General features: G+C 54.0%; 1 protein-coding gene across 1 annotated transcript; it reads right to left on the reverse strand.

The window, feature by feature from the left end:
• Positions 1–2,418: 2,418 nt before the first annotated feature.
• On the reverse strand, positions 2,419–10,009 carry MYMK (myomaker, myoblast fusion factor). Its single transcript, XM_086475879.1, has 5 exons — positions 9,875–10,009; positions 7,338–7,452; positions 4,727–4,875; positions 3,611–3,727; positions 2,419–2,565 (listed from the first exon to the last, which is right to left on the reverse strand). Exons 1-5 carry the CDS (start codon positions 10,007–10,009, stop codon positions 2,419–2,421), a joined length of 663 nt encoding a protein of 220 aa, XP_086332005.1.
• Between the last annotated feature and the right edge of the window lie 9,515 nt (positions 10,010–19,524).

The following is a 19,524-nucleotide window of genomic DNA, read 5'->3' on the forward strand; positions in this document are numbered from 1 at the left end:
GTTTCATATCGTCTTACCAAAGAAGAGAATAACAGAGAAGCAGGAAATTTCAGTAGCAGACATGACAAAGGTCACAGCACTCAGACTGCACCTTAGACGAAAACACCTACTCTTATGAAAACAGCAAGAATTTTTGGCAGAGGCTCAAGAGCTCTTACAGGCAAAGCTCTCGGCAGCGCTAAAAGGTTACAAGAGACTGTTTTGTCTACGTTGCTGTAAATGTTTATAATATTTCACTGCATTTGTATTGCAGGGGATATCCTGCCCCAGTGAGAGCGAATTCAGCCCGTGCACCTTCCTCCTGGGTGTTGGGGTGCCCAGTCCTGCTGCAGCGGGTGCTGCTGCTGCTGCTGCTAGCGTGGGGCTGGTGCTGCAGGAACCCTGCGGATGTGCCCGGCTGCATTTCAAGTCCGAGGGTGGGTGCTGGTCCTGCACTGGGGTGCAAAGTGATGGACAGTTTGCACAGTCGGAGCAGCACCCTGGGGCATCAACAGGCAGAGGGGGAAAAAGGAAACCTTGCCTGGGATTTTACTGCATGCAATACACTTTTGGTTTGCTTTTTTTTCTTGTGTAACACCTGAATGCATGGCAGGTGGGAGCAGGAGCTTTCATTTACTCAGCTGGGCCTCAGCTGACGTGCCGTCCTTGTTTGCACGGCGTTTGCCAACCTTGCTTCCCTCCTGCTCAGCCACGGTAAGGCGGTGCAGTCACCCAGCGCCTCTCCTCCCAGTGCTTTACCTGCACAAGGTTCTCCCCATGCCCGTGCTGCCCATGAGCTGCTGGGGCTTGCTGCGGGGTTATGCATGTCACTGCAGCCCAGGAGGGGCCGTACAGCTGCAAAATGGGCAGGGGTGGGGGGATCAGGGTGCCTCCGATCAGCGGCTGCAGCAAGCAGCGAAGGTTGGAGGGCCGGAGGCTGCTGGCACTGCTGGCCAGGCTCCTGGGGAGGGTCAGCATTGAGTATTTGCACCCAAAGATGTGCTCGGGGTGGTTCAGCAAGAGCCAGTGTGGGCCTGGCCATGGGACACCCACGTGGGTGACCCCCTGGGAAGTGGCCGTGCACCCTCGGAACCGGCTCTTGCACACGGTGCCGAGGTGCTTCTCGCACTCAGCTCTGAATTAGGAGTCAGAGAACTTGGGACTGTTTTTTGCAGATGCCCTGAGCGATCCTCACGTGGCAAAGTACTCCAGTAGCATGCAAGCAACAGGGAAAGCATTGCACACAAACCCTCAGAGCATCTTGCAAAACATCCCGGGGGCTGGATGCTGCAAAAAGACCTGGTGTGCTGTGTTGGTGTAGGTGCTGGTGAAGCCTTTGAAACCGCTTTGCTAGCGCTGCCTCTGCGTGCAGCTGCATCGGCTGTGCCACCGCTTGCCAGTGACTCTTGGATGCTTGGGGGTTCATAATTCATTTATATTTTTGTTGGAAGCTCATTCGGTTTTGCTTGTTGCCCCGTCGCAGGAAGTTGCTCTGATGAATGACCAGGGTGGATTTCTCTTCCAGAGGAACCCAGGCTTTATGTGGGCTTTCTGTGGACATCACTGTATATCAATACTGCTCTAATTGTCCATGACATATAGTCTTGGCGGTTTTCCCAGACAGTCTAAATAAATCATACACTTCTGCTATAGTAAATAGTCTGTTAGAGGAGATGTTATAGGCTTACAGCCCTCCCCCTCCCTCCAGGAGCTTCTCTTCTCTGCCTCTAATTTTCCATGTACTTTCCATATTAATGAGGCTCTCCGAGAGAGCACCTGCTGCCTGCGCCGCCCGGGCAGGTCTGCAAGGACAAAGTGCCCAATGTTGCAGCTCCCTCCAGGCCGGGAGTGGGGGCTGTGGGCAGGGGAGGCGGGGGCTGCGCCCAGAGCTCTGATTTGGAGCTGGCATCTGCCCTCGACTGAGTGGGACCTGAGCTGGAAAGTTTCTTGTGCCGCTTAAGAAATGCTGGCGTTGCATGCTTGCGAAGTCTTTGTTAGTATATATTATTTACACCAAGAGAATGCATAAATAAAATAGTAAATATCTCACAAAATACAGGTTCCGTTAATTGGGCATTGCAAACGAAGCCTCGTGTGCTCAGGCTGGGCAAACCTGCACGGAGGGGACAACTCGGGTCCTCCTGGGTGGGTGCAGGTGACGGCCCGGGCGGTGACATGGCCCAAGGGTGCAAAGATCTCCTGAGGGTTGCAGCCCAGACAAGTGCCTCTCCAGGGAGAAGTACGGGTCTGTAGCAAACTGGAAGCACCACACTTGCTAGGGCTGATGGTGGAAAGGTGAAGACTTTCCAGGGAAGCAAAGACTCAGAGCTGGTGGGAAAAGATGCCGGTGTCCCAGAGGAAAATGCAGCAGCAGGCATTTTGCTTCTGCTTGCATCACCCCAAGAGCAGAAAAGCAAGTGCCCTCCTCACCCGGGCGGCTCAGACACAGCAGCAGAGCGTGGAGCAGTCGAGCCTGGCAGGGGTCCCGCCGCTCCCGGCCTTCTTGTTCTCCTTGGGCAGCAGCAGCACGAAGGCCATGGCCAAGGCGCAATGGTAGAAGCTGTGCACGTAGGTGTAATCCCACTCCTGCAAGTGAGGAGAGCATTAGCAAGACCTGCCGGGGCCGCAGGAGCAGCGGTGCCGGAGGGGGCTCCGCGTTAGGTGCAAAACGTTAGATTTCTGCAAGTAGCCAAAAGGAAAGGAATAAAACAGATTCCTGAGCCTTCTGCCTCTTTCTGCTGTCAAAGAAGAAAGGACTTCCAGCCTTAAAAAAAAAAAAAAAAGGCAAAGTGGATTTAACACATTCCAATTTGCACATTTCCCAATTCTTGAATGAAGTGTTTCATTACCCCGCAAAGGACGCGGCGGCGAGGCCGGGGCGCAGGGGGAGGCGGTTTCTGCTAAGTGACATTTTTATGTTCTGCTAGAATTTGCAATTACTAAATGCTTTGAAAAATAATCCTTGGGGATGACTGTGAGGTTGTATCTAGCAGCTCCCAATGCACAGAGCAGCCGTAACGGCGGGGCTGAGCGCAGGCGTGACCGGCAGCTGTGTCGGGGGGTTATCGCCTTCCCCGCGCGGGACGGACAGACCCTTCTGCGCAGGACGGACGGACCGGCCAGCGGTGAGAGCAAAAGTTTATAAATATGGGATCCGGTGCCCCTGGGAGTCAACTGGGAGTCTTTTTTTGGCGTGAGCCAGCTTTGGATCTGGCCATGCCTGGGTCATATCCAGTCCCTGCCGTGGCTCTGCAAGGTGTCCTTAAGTCACCCATGCCCAGTTTCCAAAAAACCCCACTTGCGTTTGACAAAGCCATTTTGAGGACTATGTGCAGCTGAAGAAGGTATGGCCCGTGCCCTTGTGACTCACTTAACAGGGGCAAAAGAGAGCAAGCCTCACCCTTGTGATGTGTCCCTTGCTGTCACATCGCTCCCTGCCAACACCACAGTTAACAGGCCAGGGGCTGGGATGGGGACCCTCATTCCTGCACGCCAGCCCTGGAGACCCAGACGTGAGCTGGGTTTTGTCCAAGGCTGCATGCAGCCAGTGGTGTGAAGGGGGAGGTCTCCTATCTTGGTAACGTCCTTTACACCTTGTAAAGTCAGGGTGATTGAGTGTGCAAACAGGTACCTCAAAGAAGAACCTCAGCATCAGCGCTAATGCCCCGAAACAGAAGCCAGGACCGATCTGTTGGGTGTAGACACTCTTGTCTGGATAGAGCCCTTTCTTCTCTTTCATCTTTTGCAGCTGGAAGGAAAGAGAGAGCACACCAAGCGTATTCACCTGCATTTAGCTGGCTGCTTTGCGTCTGAAAGGTCCCATTAACGCTGAAATAAAACCACACAAAGCCCGCAGACCAGCTCTGCCGGGCTGCAGGTGGGAAGCACCTCTGCCCGCATGCTGCAACGGGTCCTCCTGCTTCATTCCTGATCATAATGCTGTTTTCTTAATATTCAGCCCCAAACCCAGCTCAGGGAGTGTGTGCCCTCACAAACCCAGTCTGTGGGAGAGCGGATCTCCGCACAGCATCTACGGGCTGGGGGATGCAGGGTGGTCTTGTGCCTCGGTCCCCTCCTTGCCCATCTCCTCCCCATCATGGCCACCTGCTTGTAGCTTCTGGCCAAGCAGTTAAGAGGGGGCTTAGTGACAGTATATTCCTGGGACTTGCATCACTGCATTTCCATGGTGCTCGGCAGCATCTTCCTGCAATTTTTATCCCACCACTGAATCCTTCTCCTTGCCCGTGCCTGCCAGTGGCTCCACCACCGCACTCCCGCCTGGGTCCGCAGCATCTGCCGTGTGCGGGGCACAGGTTGCGGCATGGTGCCCGACTGTTCCAGCCAGATTCAGGCTGACTACAGGCAGATTCCTTCCCACTTTATCACCGTGTTTCATGCACATCTTCCACCAGCTCCAGGGCAGTTTACCAGACCCCTCTGCCTCTGAGTAGCTGTAAAAACTCCATAAATACGTTCCTCCTGATTAGAAACGCAGGGACAGGAGATGTGGTAGATTGCTCAGACTGATTGAATCTGGCGTTTATCACAGAGGCTGCTTGCTGTCTGCCTGCTTGCTGCCCGAGTTGAAGGAGAAGTGCTGTTTAATCACCGGGATGGCCTGTGTGGTGAGAGCTGGACCTCATGGAGGAAACCGCTGGCCCAGGTCGGACCCCTCTGTGCAGGGCTCAGCCCCTTCCCCACCGCGAGCATCCTGCCAAGCCCTGGCATGCTGCCCTTCCCTACATACCCATTTCACGGTTATCACCAGGACGGCCGTCCCGATGGGTCCCGAGTAGACACCATAGCCCCAGCGGTCGTGGTAGATCCTCACAGCGATGGTGAGGACGCCGAACATGACGAAGGTCGATCTCTTCGGCTCGTCAAACTCTGCCAGGGCTGCACGGCACCGAGCACAGGGAGCATGAGTTCACCCACCCCCTTCCTCAGCTGCTTCCCTAAAGCCTTACTGGGGTCTGTCCTGCCTGCCCCAGGGACCCTCAGCGTTTCGTCTTGGTCTGGTTTGCCCTTCTTATGCCACACAGCTGGGGAAACTGAGGCACGCAGGGGCAAAGTAAAACCATCCCGAGGCAGCTGAGTGGTGGGTCTAGAAGCTGATTTTAGAGGTCTTATGTTCAATGTTGCATGTGGAATTTAAAGATTTCCCACCCGTATTCCCCTTTCCTGCCTTGACCCAGATGTCGGAGACAGTTGCAAAGACGCTCGCGTCCAGTGAGCCTGCAATCGGCTCTTGGCTTCATCCTACATCTCCAACCCCCCCAAACTTGCTGGCTCACACCGATACAGCCCACATCACCCCACTCCAGTAGGACCATGCTCGCCGGTGTGATGGGGACTGGGCTGCCCGGCCGTGCCGGCACCTGCCTGAGGTTTGTAAGCTGGAAGTCGCCAGTGCGAGTAAATTATTAGAGGCTTTTGTTTAGCACAGAATGGGGTAATAACTGATAAAAGTTATGGATCCCAGTGGGCTCCATGCTTTTCCAGCTCGCACAGCTGTGTTATGGCTGTCCTGGATTTGCATTCCGGGAAGTGTGCCCGAGGGTCTGCGTCCGCACATGTGCGCTCGGGCTTTACAAGCCACAGCGAGAGGCTTCCCTGGGCTTCAGTCACCATACCTTCCATGTCCTTGGATCGTGGTTTTATAGGGAGTTTGGCTAAGGGATAATGTCCGCATTTTAATCTATGTTGTTTCCCTGGGGGTCAATATTTTAAACATTGTAGTCCAGGATTTGTATTTTTTTTTTTTTTTTGCAAGGGTTTTGAATGCAGCAATGAAGCAATCAAGTTGAATTTTGCTGCAAGGAGCCAAAGTGTCTGGATCAGCTCTGACCTACCCTGACACTGCTGTTATCTGCTGAAAATGCCCTTCGGAGATGATTTGCTTCATTGCCTTTTCTAGCTGAGCAGAGAACACTAAAGTGCCGTGGACAGTGCGGGACCCCACTCTGGGGCTCACACCTTGGGGGAACAGAGCCATTTCTAAGGTTAATTTTTTTCCCACTTATTTTTCCCTACATGGAAGATTTATCCCATCACATGCCCTGGGAGGGGGATGCTGCTGTCTGCAGTGAAGGGAGGAGGGATGGACCTGTGCCCGGTGGAGGGGGAGCTGCCCCACGGCTTGTGCTGGGCTCAGGGGCTGCAGGATCTCCCCCATACGGGGCAGAGGTCCTGCACCATCCCCGGAGCCCCGAGGGGCAGAGGGGAAAGTCTTGTGAGAGTTTTGGGGCTGTGCATCAGCATGGTGACCCCAAGTCCCCATCGGGAGGGCTGGGGACCCTGCCTGGCTGGAGAGGGGACTGGGTGTGCAGCTGCTAGAGATGGTCCAAATCTGTTGAGTAAAGCCATTGCTGTTGGAAAGTGACTGTCCCCTCATCTCTCTCCCCTTACCCTACTCTCTGCTCCCATCAGAAATACATCCTTCCAAAAAACATGTTAACAAACTGGGGAAAATAATTGGTTTGAAGTTTTCATACTTCTTTAGTTCTGTCTTTTTTTTGTTGTTGTTCTTGTTATTTTGTATTATACCTTGTTTCAGTGGCAAATGAGGAACAAAATGAGAAAAAAACGAGAGCGAAGGGAATGTAGGAAAAGGAAAACTGAGTAACGCAGCAAGGGTCAGGATTTTTTTTAAAAAGGAAGTGAAATGTATTTCTGCTTTTTCTAAGTAGTCTAATATTTCCCGTCAGCCCAGACTGGCCTTTCGATAAGCTAGGAAGATAATTTGTTTTGACTAAGCCACTTTGATTTGCACACTACCCAGGGAAGTGGCAGCTTCTGCATTTCTTAATGCCCCCAAGCCAGGACAGAACAAGTTAATGGGCTCAGTATATGGGGAAAATAAGGAGAAATGGGAGAACCCCTGACATACGAGGTTTCAGACTCAGTCATCTCATAGTACTGTCCTGCTTTGAACTAAAGCATAAGGCTGCATCTGTCACTTGCCAATTTGAAATAAATAATTCTCCTGCTGTAAGGACATGCATAAGAGCTGGTGAAGGCAGAGGGACACCCAACTTACACAAACACCAGGCGCCAGAGCTCTGTTTATCTCCAAGGGAAAAACTTCCCCAGCCACCACTCAGGACAGTTTTCTTGTGTGTCTGGACCCCAAGAGAGCAATGACTTTCCAAGGCATGGACGAGATAAAAATGGATTAAACCATAGCACAGGCTGACTCCATAAGCCAGTCTCAGAGCTGAGCCTTGCTGATGGGAGCTCAAAGGCAACAGCATTTCTGGGGACTGTACCCACTAGCTGTCTCACCAGTGATGCTGGCAAATCCTGCCCGACCTGCAAACGCTGGTGCTCTGGAGGCACCACGAGAGACCAGTGCTTACCCATCAGGGACACCCAGATGGACAGAGCTGTTCCGTAGATGCTGAAGTACTCCAGGATATCGTAGCGCATGAAGCACAGCACTGATAAGCCAGGACCGTCACACGCATGGTAAAACTTCAAAACCAAAAGAAATAAATAAAAGAGAGTTAGAAAACTAGTTCTTTACCCACAGACCAGTAAGGTAAAAGCTTTTATCAACTGGTTTGAAAAAGTCTTTGCATGGCTGTTGAAAGGATGGCCAGCCAGAACAGAACAGTCTCAAATACACCAGGGTCACTGATATGTAGCAATGAATATATTTGAGATATAATGTCACCGTTCCCAATTGTGAATTGCCTGAGAATCAGCATTCTTCTCTTTTAGTACAAATTATTTGTGGACGAGCCTTAGTTTGCCTCTCGGTCTGTGCCAGAATTTGCAATCTGATGACCAAGCTGCTTCGAGTCGAGCCGCAGGCGGTGCGGGGACGTCCTCTCCAGCAGAAGGAGGACTCTGGGGTTATGGCTCTAATTGCGAAAGATTCTTGTAAAACAATTCAAAATGAGTGTCCTGATGAAATGTGTATGGTTGCCAGGTCACTGTCCAGGCTAAATAGGGTTTGTACGGCCACAGTCTGAATACTGGGGAATTCACTCATTAGTGCATTCCCTTAAAAGCCGCTGGTTCCTGCCCATTAGCTCATTGATCAGGTTATTTGCAAAAAAACCCCCATTGTCATGCAACACAAAGGCAAACCAAGCCAAGAGAAATTTTCCAGTGCAATCAGAGGAATGCTCCCAGTGTTTGCCTGGCGCTCGCCTTTTCCTCCGAGCACTCAGCCCTGCGAGTTTTCTAGTGGTAGCACCAGCGTGCTTCGCTGTTTCTGAAGAAGTCCCTTCACTGCTTGGCAGGGCGCCCTTGGAACAATCCTTGACTGTCATGGCCCAGCGGGGATGCTGATATTATTTATAATGGGAATTGCTGCAAGTCCTTTGGCTCGCTGCAGTTTCTAGAAAAGGTTGCACCACGGCCATAATTCTTTTCTCTGTTTGAGGTTGGGTTCGGGGAGTCTGGAGACAGGGGGAAAGAAAGGGTGGAAGACAAAAAAAAACCCGTGTTTCTGGCTGGCGTCGCAGCACTTGTCTGCGATGGACATATGCTTTCACCGCTCTGGTGAGGTCTCCTAGGGGAGGAGGAGTGGGATGCTACAAGAAAGGCAACAGCAGCAGCTGCTGCCCTTCCTACCCCCCCGACCATGCTGGCAGCTGCCTTCCCTTCCTTCCCTTCCCCACGCACAGCTATTTTGCCTCTTCAATCTCTTCGGTGAGGACCCGTTCCACCTCCCGTCGAAACACATGCCAATTTTCCTATTGACTTCTCAGGGAGGTGGAGCAGACACAAAACTGGTGCAAAATGAAATCGTAGATGTCTGGCTTCCCCGGGGAGCTGGGGGGGCCTCGGTTGGGACGTTTTTATTAACTAGTCCTGTAGTTTTTATGGAATTGGCAGAATTTCTCCCCCTGCATTGTGCTCTAATTGGAGGCTTAAATGGTGGATCCTTAGGAATAAGAGACTGGGCTGTTCAGAGCCCTGCGGCTGTGGAAGAGCTTTTCACACCGGGAAGGTCCTTTATCTGCTCCCTGCCTCAGTTCTGTGTCACCGTGCAAGGGACGTGACAACCCTGATGAGATGCCTTGAGATGGGTGGGAAGAAAAGGTAAATGCAATATCGGTTGGGTTGCTGGGCTATTCCCTTCATATTCTTTAGCAGAGTGTTGCCATGAGGTTAAACAGGAGATTTTTTCCAGTGGGAATGCTGCTTTAGGTGCTCAGCCAGGGTGTGCGGGGGCACTTAGCAGCAATACAAGGCGCAGGGCAGCTTACTGCCAGGAGCAGGAATATGAATTTTTTTGTGTACATACAGACAACTGACTTTCTCGGCTCGTTACTCCCACGTGAGGGAAGGCAGGGCGATTCTGAGCCTGGTGAAACACACATTTGCAAACGGCTCCGCCACGGTGGAGGGTTAATCATTATTTTTCTCGATAGCTCAGCGGCAAGTTTTGGTCTTTCCTTTCCCAGTGCAGAAACTCCCCTGACTCCAGCATCGCTCCCATCTCTAGTTAGCAATTGCAAAATCAATAATTTGTCTATGTGCTTTTGGCTGAAATGACAGAAGCAGAGCAAGAGACTCTGGATAGGATTTAAACCCCAAATTCAGCATGGCCGCTTACCAGCTGTAAAACAAAGAGGAAACCCAGCTCCAAAACATCGCGAATCGATCAAGTGTCTTTGCACCCAGACCCTCTCCCTAGCCTCACAACCATAAACCACCATTAAATCTGTGTAAGGCCACCCCTTAGCACATCCTAAACTGAAGAATCAGCTACTCAGCACTGCACACAGTAGGAAATAACTGAAAATGGATATTCTGGGGGTTGCACTCGCTGCTGTTGGATGAGATCCAGCTGCCCTTCCCAGGGGAGGCCCGAAGCAGGGGGCATTTGGGGGGACAAACCATGCCAGGGGGGGTGGGGGTGGGTATGGGGATATCTTACCGCCACAAAGAACATGGTGAAGAAGTAAACCATGGCTTCCATGTGGAATCGCCGCTTGGCCGCGATGCTGATGGTGGGGAGGAAGACCAAGGTGCTGATGGTGGGCAGAAGGAGCTTGGCCACCAGCGAACCCATCGGTGCCTCGCAGGCCCCGTGGCTCCCGGGGAGAGGGTTTCTGTGAGCCGGGTGGCGACGGTGGAGAGAGCAGCCGTGGCAAACGTGCTTTAAAATTTAAATGCCCTGCGTGGCCGGGAGGGCTGCAGGCAGGGAACAGCTGCCACCGCCGCAGCCACCCCCTTCGCTCCTGTCTCTCCCCAACAGCGAAATTCTTGACGCAGCCGGCGGCTCCTGGCAGCAGATGCTCTGTGCCCCCGATATTGTCCCGGGTGTTTCTAAAGGAGCGAAGGGGAAAGTCGACCTTGAATGCCTCGTGCTGGGTGTTGGACCTGGGTGCACAGCGGGTGAGGACGGCGGGTTTGCTTGCTCCCCACGGGGACACCCCACCTCTGCATCCCGCTGCCCCTGTGCCGAGCATAGGTCAATGCTGCTGGAGCAACCGGGCAGGGAAAAACCATCCTCTGCTCCACGCTGGCACAAAGTAGGGAAGAACTGGTACGTGGCAGGTACCAGGGGTTTTTAAAACAGCGGGACATACCCTGCTGCCGTACCTTAGAAATACGCACAAAGCCCCAAATCTGCCTTTTATTTGCCCACGAGGGCAGACCTGGAGCGGGTGGCCCTGCTCCAGCAGAGCCCAGGCATCGGGGAGCTCGCATAATGCAGCACCTAATGCCTGCAACGCATGCCTACGTGCTCTCCTGTGTGCTCAGGTGGAGTTAAGTGCAGTTCTGTTTCTCAGCCGTGCCCTCAGGCTTTGCAGCGTGGACACCTCCAGGAGATCTGTCTGAAATTCAGGAGCTGAGCATCTCTGGGATCGAGGAATTTGAGCAGATCACCGTGCGGCGCAGAAAAGCTGAAGGAAAGGAGACCAGAAGCCAAGCAGCGTTTGGGCTGCTAATCCACTCAGTGGCTTCTCTCTTTTATTATGACTTTTTATTATATCACTGCTGCTCCCCTCCTGGGTTAATATCTTTTCCTTGGAGCCTTGCAGGGATTCTCGGCATCTTTTCGGTACAGCTGTTCCCGGGACGCAGGGAGGAGGAATGCTACGCTTGAGCAATCGCCTTTGCGGCCGTGGGTTTGGGGAGGAGGCTGCGAGCTGCGATATGAGCCACCGTCTATTTCTGAGGCTGACAGGACGGGCTCGCCTGTCCCCCGGGAGGGGGTCTGGTGGAAAGATAGGCACGCACGGAGAAAAAAAAAAAGCTCTTTAAACCACTCCAGCCAAGTTGGAAAGGGCTCCGGGAGGGAGAGGGCAAGGGCGTTGTGTGTGCGGTGAGAATGGCACGACAGCGTTAAAGCACTGACCCGAGAGGGCCTTCCTCGGGCACAGCTGAGATGAGCTGTGTTGGGCTCCTGTTTTTAGCTGATATTGCAAGGAACCATCCACATTCCCCGGCCGGCTGCAGGCAGCATCCCTCCGCAGGGCGCGGAGGCTCCACGCTGCCCACACCACATCTCCAGCCGCCCTCCTGCCTGGGCAAGCCATAAACTTACCACAAACCCCTGCAAAACTGAATCTCTACCAATAAATAGTGAAAAGCTCTGATGTCCCTGTTTACTGTGAAAATTAATCCCTCCAAGCCAGCCCATAAATACCCTGCTTCTCCCCAGGCGTCCAGCCCTGAGCGGGAAGCGGAGCCGAGCGCCAGCACGCCCCGAAGTACCCTGTTCCTTTTCTGTGCCATATCCTCAGGCGTATCCGTTATTCCCTGTTATTCTTGCATGAGCTGCTTGGACCGAGGAAGGTGCTCGGGGCCACCGTGTGCTGCACGGCAGGGCTTGTCTCCGGGAAGGTTTCAAGTGGGGTTGGCGTTAGCTGGTTGCACGAACCTCTCTGGATTCCTGGCTAAGAAAACTGCGTCCACCCGGCTTTTATGGCCAAGAGGTTGGCATCAGAGAGGTGAAAGCACAGCTCAGAACCTGTTGGTGAGGACAAACTTCCACGTCTGGGTGCAAAGGAGCCCCCCTCGCCCTCATGGGACCATTTGCAGGGACATAGTAGTTGTGCAACAAGCCCCCATTTGCAAGGACGTGCAAGGGTGGTGGTTGTGCAACAAGCCAAATGGCATCAGTTGAAAAATATGACCAAGCAGTTGTGAAATGCGTCCCCCTCACCCCCATCCTTTGCCCAAAATCTAGCTGGAGTCCACTCGAAAGGAAACCCTGTTGGCTGCTGGATGCGGCAAGTGGCAGCCATGGCAAGTGCTCCCCCGAGCAGGGATGTGTTGGAGCTCTCAGGAGCAAGGAAACATTCCCCAGGTTGTTGTTTTGTTTTGGGTTTTTTTTCCCCTCTCCCAGCCGCGCGCCCTGGGCTGGCGTTTGGTTTGCAGCCAGCGCTGTAGGCATAGAGGAAAAAAAATCGCACCGGTTTGCACACATGTTCCAGCTATTATTGAGAAAGAGACCCCAACGTAAACTGCAAGGCAAGGGGCAGGCAGGTGGCGAGCTCCTGTTGGGAGCTGCTGCTTAAAAGGTCTTTGTTCAGGCTGCAAACAAACCACAGAGCTAGACGTGGGCTTTGCAAACCTTCCCGGGAAGGAACCCAAATAACAAAGGGCCAGGACTTTGTTCCTCCTTTCCTAAACAGGTAGGAAATGTAGAAAGAGCAAATTTTAGCTCCTGCATTTAAGTACTTCTGGAAAGCGAATTTTAAATCGACATTCCACAGGGCTAATTTTGTGTGGACCAGAGTGCACGCAGGAACGGTGATACATATGGCTGAAAACTGGTTCCCAGATGCCAAAACCAAGTTCTGGTATGCCGTCCTGGATCCTTCCATGACTTTCTGTAAGCACTTCTACCCTTTCAACTCAGATATCTCAGTGAAGCAGAGAGACACAGATAGTTTTGGTTTATTTTTAATATGAGGGTGACAGTTTGCAAGTGGATATATGTTGGAACAGAGGATGGGGGATCTGTGACAATTGAGACTATTGAGAGTATATTCTCCTCGGGATGAGCGTAGGATGTCTTTCATCTGTGTGTGGTGTAGACTGTGTCAGAATTGCAACCTGCTCAGCGTTCCCAGTTACTGCTAGGTTTGAAATAACGGTGATAATGACACTAAAACGGAGAGTCAAGGCTGCAGCTTCTATACGGGCTTGGAGTTTGCAATGCTGCAGACGAGCAGGTATGCACGGACGGCTGCACTGATTCAGCGCTTACTGCAAAGCATTATTTACCACTTCCATTACTTTCAGAGTCTAATTTTTCATCTTCACAATGCTTTGACTCCGGACTCAGGGATAAAGGCGAAAAGCTGGATGTTGCCCGGTTTCAGCAGGACGATGTGCAAGAGCTGCGGCTCTGGAGCAGCACAGTCAGCCCCAAGGAGCTCCGAGCAATTTGACGCGCATGGCAAAGCATTCTTGTCTTCTTGCTGCTCTCCCTTGGGAATTTGATCGAGAAACCTCCTGGCATGGAAGGGCCTGGAGCAAGCGTGGAGCAGCCCACGGGCACAAGCCCTCCCCTGACCAGCTGGAGGAGGGAGGGCTGTAGCATCTGGATAAAATACCTCTTGTTACCTACCGCAGCCTGCGACGAGAGCTGTTGTGGGAGATGCCGGGGTGCACAGTGCTTTCTGGGTAGCTGAAATCCATACACCCTGGCACCAGGGAACAGGAGCCCAATAAACGCAGAGCCACCAGCTGTGCCTGAGCCCCTCGCGCGGCCGGCACCGCAGACGCGCCTCTGATCAACCGCAGCTCTCGCCCGCTCCCGTCCACAGCCCTGCCAAAGCACCTGCATCCTTCTTTTTTTATTAGTGGAATAAATTGCCACTTAAAATATCCATTCTCCGTAAGGCCTGGCCCCATTTTCGGCAACTTTAGCTGAATACTTGCCCTTGAAAAAATTCCCCCTTCCCATCTCCCTGTTGAATAAAACTATTAGCCATATTCCTCCCAGGTATCTCTGCTCCTTTGTTCCTGAGGGGTTTTTTCACTCCACCCTGTCCTAGCCCATTACAAACATTAGCAGCGAGCACATCTCTTTGCTTGTCACCAGGTTTCTACTGTTTGTACCCTTCAGGGTGTCCTGGGGTGGCCATCCCGCTGCAACTTCAAGGGGGCAATGCAGGGGTTTATTGCTCCTTTCGTGGTGTTTAATGTGTTTTTTATGCAGTCACGGCTCCTAGAGCCCAGTGGCGATGTGCGGGTCTCAGATCTCACCCCGTTGGTCAAAAATGTCATTTTTTTTTAAGAGAAAAGCTTGAAGTTGTGATGCTTCAAGGCTCAAAATCCAGAAAGGAATGAAACCAGTCTTAGGGTTTTGGGGAGTCTGACTCATGGGTTTTGAATGCCTGTGGTTGGCAATGCTGCATAGCTGATGTCCCTCAGCACAATACTGCACAACTGCCATGTGAGACTCATTCCATTAAAAGAAAAGGCTTTGTACTTCTTTTTTTTTTTAATCTTTCCATAGCTAAAATTCTGAATAAAGCACGACTCATCTGGAAGCTCCTCCAGGTTCTTGCAGGGATGTGTACTGTTTGGGGACAGGTAAAATTAGAGTTAAAGATACCTGCAGGGAAAAAAGAAGCTTTTAAAGCCATTGAGACTCTACAGCCATGACCATACCTGGGGTCACTGGGGTCGTTTGTGGCTTTCAAACCGCCCAGAGATATTTTTAAATAGGAACCTGATGGCGAGAGCAGCTTGGTGGCTTGGGCTTGTTCAGTTTGACTCAACATTTTGCATATCTCCACAGACAAAACCCTCATGCTAACACCATATCAATCATTGCTGTCCACGCTGGATGGAGGCACACAGAGATGACGTGCCTTGCCCAGCACTGTGCCATAGTTTTTTGGTCTCCTCTTGCTTGTTTTAGCTTATGGCCCTTTGGTAGGCCATAGCCACAGCTCTTGAGAAGAAGGTAGAACTGGCTGTCAGAGCCTTTTTTGGGGGCTTCACCACATTTTGGTTCCCCTGGCAATGTCCCAGCCGTGCAGGGACCTTGCCTGCTCCATACCTGCCTTAAATCTGCCTACGCCATGCTAGGCTTGCCTGGAAATAACGTGTGTGGCTGTGCAGAAGTCTGGAACAAATGGGTCAGATCTGTAGGCAGTCTTAAAAAAGAAGAAAATCAGTTAGTTATCTTGCCCCTGAGCAAAGACAAAGCTGATGAGGGGTCCTGGACCAACAAAGCAGACCATGCTCCTGCTCCTCCTCCAGCCTGGCTCTCCTGGACCTGAGCAGGCGTTTTGGTGGGGCTGGCTGTGGCAAAGCCATCCTGCCTGCTGCTCCAGGACAAGGGCTGGGCCAGAAAAGGGCTAATTCTGCTGGGAAAGCAGTGCTGGCACGCTGCAGCACCAATGCCAGGCCGTGGCTCTGGTTCACCAAGAGTAGGTCCTGTGGCACGTTGTTCATGGAGGACCCGCTCTAGGGATGTGCTTGGGGCTTGGCAGTGCTAGGGATCCCACTCCGGTGGGTCCAAGGGCTGGTGCCTGGACCAGGGTGGGAAGGTGTCCTGCGACGGGGAGCACAGCAAGACGGTCGATGTCTTGTGCCTGGATCGGAGCTTGCCATCGCTTTCTGCTCCAGGTCAAGGATGGAGGTCCCTCCACCGCGGCAAAGGCTGCCCTGGCAAAAGGATGACCCCACCCCTCCCTAGGCGAGAGAGGGCCTGATCCTGCAAAACGCAGAGCGCCTACGCTCAGCTGAGCAGCCCCAGCTCCTGCTGAGCTGCAACGGTGCCCAGCCCAGCGCTTTGTTGAACTCGTTTCAGCCAAGGAAACTCCTTTCCTCTGCAGGCACTTCTCTGGCCAAACCAGCAGCCAGTCGCCGGCGACTCTCCCCCGGCTGGAGGAGGTTATTTTGGAGTGTCTGTCGCTCCTTTTATTTGCACTCTGAATTATGCACGGCACCGGTTTGGGATGGAAAGCCTGGCAGCTGCCTGCCCGACGGCTGCCGCGATTCCCTCAGGGTGGCTGTCGGGGTAAGAGCCCACCTTGCACGGTGCCGGGAGGTGAATGTGCGGTGCCAGGACCGCCGGGCTGCCTTGCCAAAGTGCGGGAGGCAGGGAGCAAGGCTGGCTCAGGGACCCTCGCCCAGATCCTAAATTTCCCTGGGAAAGTCCAAGACAAGCCCTCAGCGACTGTCCCTGGGTGGGAAAGCCTCTCGCTGTCCGTGCAGGTGCATCTTGTCTCAATTTACTCCTAGCCCAAAAGCAGTAAATAACATCTGCAAATCATTTCTAACACTTATGCCAAAAACTGGGAGATAAAAAACGCTGTCGTCTGAGCCCGGCTGTCGGTGATTAATGCCGTACCTGCCGGCAGTCTCGGCAGCAGCACCCGCGGCCCCAGGGTTTTGGGGCAGCACTGGCCCCGGAGGTTTTGGGGTGATGGGAGCAGGGGCCGGTCCAGTCCCGTGTTGGAGCCGTGGGGTTTGGCCGGTGTGAAGCTGGAGGGAAGCTCGCGTTTTGGATCTGCTCTCCGGTGCGTTTTGGTTTCGGGGCTGTTTTTGCTCCCACCGAGGCGATGGCATCGCTCCTGCTGATTTCACGAGGACGGGCCGGGGCTGCGTAAGCCGCGCTGCTGCGGCCAGGGATAACACTGCGTGATTTATGGGAGCAATCAGTTGCCACTAGGAGCTGGTTAGGAATTTTCCGATGAAACGGGGATTGCGTCAGAAACCGCTGAGTCATCTCAACTGTTTTTAAAAAAAATAAAAAAATAAAAAAAAAATCCATTGGCTTTGACGAACTTTTGGTGAAGTGCAGAGACCGAACGCGTCTCGCCTGCTGCCGGCTCCCCCAGCACTTGCTTTGGGGACAGCCTTCCCCCACCCTCCCCCTTTCCTCCCCAAACCCAAGGCATCCCTGTGGCAAGACAGGGTGCGGGGTCACCCAGGGATGGGGTCTCCTGGGGTGCAACCTCCTGCCAAACCCTGAGGCTGGCAGCAGCACTGGGGGGATGCTGGGGCTCACACAGACCCAGGCTGTTCTGGCGTTTTCAATGTGAAATATTTTGATGCTTTTAAAACCTCTCATGTTCAGACTTTTCCCTCCTGGTTGTTCCAAAACGGAAAGGGTTTTCTCCTGCGTGTCTCGGGCTGGGATATTTTGAAATGCAGTAGTTGGGTGAACTCAAGTGCTAAATTTTCCCAGTGTACTGGTCACAGCCAACCGATGGAAAATTGAAAGTTGCAAATCAACCTAGCTGGGTAAATTAAAACAGGCTGGCAGACATTTAGCCAAACAGAAAAGGAGACTTCATTTCCCATGTAAATTTTTTGGGATGGATTCTCTGCTCAGCTTCACACAGCCATCCCTGGGAGGACTGGGTCCGAATGAACAGCACCACAGATCTGCAGCGATTCCCGCAGGGTGCTGGGAGCTGTGCAGGGAGCTGAGTCCCGCAGCAGGGTGGGAGCACACCCTGAGGCCCTGCAGATGGGAGCTCCAGGCCCATGGCAAAAGGTGAGGGGGCTGAACGCTGCCGCCAAGGGCCAGGAGAAGCTGGTGGCGATAACCTCAATAAACCACAGTGATCGCCTTGGGTGCAGAGCCCGGCTGCGGTGCCCTGCTGGGAGCACTGGTTTTGCCCTGTACGGGGCAGGTCTAGAGGGGAAGGAGAAAAACCTTGAGCTGAAGCATCTCTGGTGGGATGAAGGGAGTTGTTCAGGTGGGTTGATGGGTTGCGACCACCGCGTGTGCTGGGGGTTGTGCTAAGGGATGCACCGGGATGTGTCACCACGTAGGTGAGGTGCCTCTTCAACCACATTTTACACGTAAAGACCGCAGAGAACAGACCACAGATATCGTATATGGGTTACATACACTGTACAGCTGCGTCCTTCGCTACCCCACAGGCTTTCCTCTCTGACACACAGGTACAACAAGCACACGGCTGTCACTGAGCCGGGGGGCCCATTCTCACCCAAAACAGCTCTTCGCCCGCACCAAGCCCATTTTCTGACCAAGCGCCCTACCCCTGCGTGGCAGCAAACCGTTTCACACCTCAGCAAACCACACCAAAAGCACAGGAGCGCGGGGATTTGGGTTTCTTTTTCAGCAGAAAGCGCAATTAAAAACCGGACAGTCCGTATCCCACCCCACACCCCCCGCCCCCGCAATTTCAGCGGCAGATCCGCCCGCACGGTGCCTGCGGAGGTACCGGGGGTGTTTTGACCACCTCGCTCTGTGCCGGCGATGCAAGCGGGGTGGGGGGTGGGGGGGTGGGGGGGCAGCAGGTACGGTCCTCCCATTTGGGGGGGGGGGGGGCAGCGGGGACGCATGCGTGCGGGCTCCCCCCCCCCCCCTCCCCGCCGGTTCCCCCCCCCCCCCCCCCCCGGCCTCGCCGCAGGAAACCGGCTGGCGGCCGCGGGTCGGCGCCGGGGGAGGCGAGGGGTTAACCGGGGTGGGGGCATCCCGGGCCGAGAGGTGTGAATTCCGCCCCCCCCCCTCCCCCCCTTACTCCCCCAAACTCCACACCCCCCCACCCCCCCCCACGCCGCTATAAGAGCGGCCGGCGCGGGCTGGGGGGAGCCACTGCGGCGGCTCCTCCTCGCTGGAAGCCCCGGCGCTTTTGGCTGCCCTTTGAAGTCGGAGAGGGAGAAGGAGGGAGGGAGCGTCTGGGGCCGCCGCTGCCGCCGCCGCCGCTGCTGCTGCTCCGCCACCGCCGCCGCTACCGCCCGGCCCCGCAGCATCGCCCCCCGCCGCCTCCAGGTACGGCCCGTCCCGACCCCGCGGGGGTCTCGCCCCGTCGGACCCTTCCCCGCTCCGCTGGGGACCGAGCCCCGGCAGCGCTGCCCGGAGCGGTGTCCCCCCCCCCCCCCCCCCGCCCGCCTCAAGCCGCTCCGGCATCGCCCTCCCGCCGCTGGCAGGTCTGCAGGCTCCGGTACCGGCTCCGCGATGCTTGGCGGTGACAGCCCTCCTCCCCGCACCCCTCCCCGCGCTTCTTTAATTTTTCTTCTATTTAAACATGCAGCTCTGACCGGCTCTAGGATAAACTCGGAGCGAGCTCCGTTATTGGCTTTGAGTCAGAAGTGTCTGGAAGCCTTAATGAAAACCAAGTGTAAGGCAAGTCTCAGCCACCTGTCCCCGGCATCCCCAGCCAAGCGCTCTGGGCTTCCATTAATCAAGGGATCTGCCTCTTGGAAAGCGTCTTTTGCACGCTGGACCTCTACCCTGGGGCGATTGCAAAGCGGAGTTGGGGACCTGGAAGCCCTCTGGTAATTTCTCTAAGCCAGAAACCAAAGCCGTGCTGGCATTGCCGGCAATTCTGCATTTCCAAAACCGCTACAAAAGCCCTTGCGAGAAGAAAAAGGGGTAGGAAAGAAGCTTTTTGTGTCGCAGGTCTGCGGTCCTGCCCCCTCTCCCCAGGAGCAGCACCTCTCCCACCTCCCTACTTCCCAAAGATACTGTCTAGTTACTTTTCAAGGGAAATTAGCTTAGGGGAGAATATTTTTTTTTTTTCTCTTTCTTACAGACATGAGCTGCTTTGATTGCCTGGAAGCATGATTTCCTGAAACCTGCTCCTTTCTGGCTCTTGCAGTGAGGTTCACAATAAAACGTATTGTGGT

The sequence above is a fragment of the Leptosomus discolor genome, chromosome 19 (assembly GCF_034619465.1).
Source record: "Leptosomus discolor isolate bLepDis1 chromosome 19, bLepDis1.hap2, whole genome shotgun sequence".
Classification (NCBI taxonomy): domain Eukaryota; kingdom Metazoa; phylum Chordata; class Aves; order Leptosomiformes; family Leptosomidae; genus Leptosomus; species Leptosomus discolor.

Excerpts from the sequence above, each read along its gene's own strand:
- MYMK (XM_086475879.1), bottom strand. The coding sequence starts at position 10,009 with ATGGGTTCGCTGGTGGCCAAGCTCCTTCTGCCCACCATCAGCACCTTG. Across the intron at positions 7,453-9,874 it reads TCACCATGTTCTTTGTGGCG|TTTTACCATGCGTGTGACGG; the intron begins GTAAGATATCCC and ends TTGGTTTTGAAG. Across the intron at positions 2,566-3,610 it reads TGCTGAGGTTCTTCTTTGAG|GAGTGGGATTACACCTACGT; the intron begins GTACCTGTTTGC and ends CCTCACTTGCAG.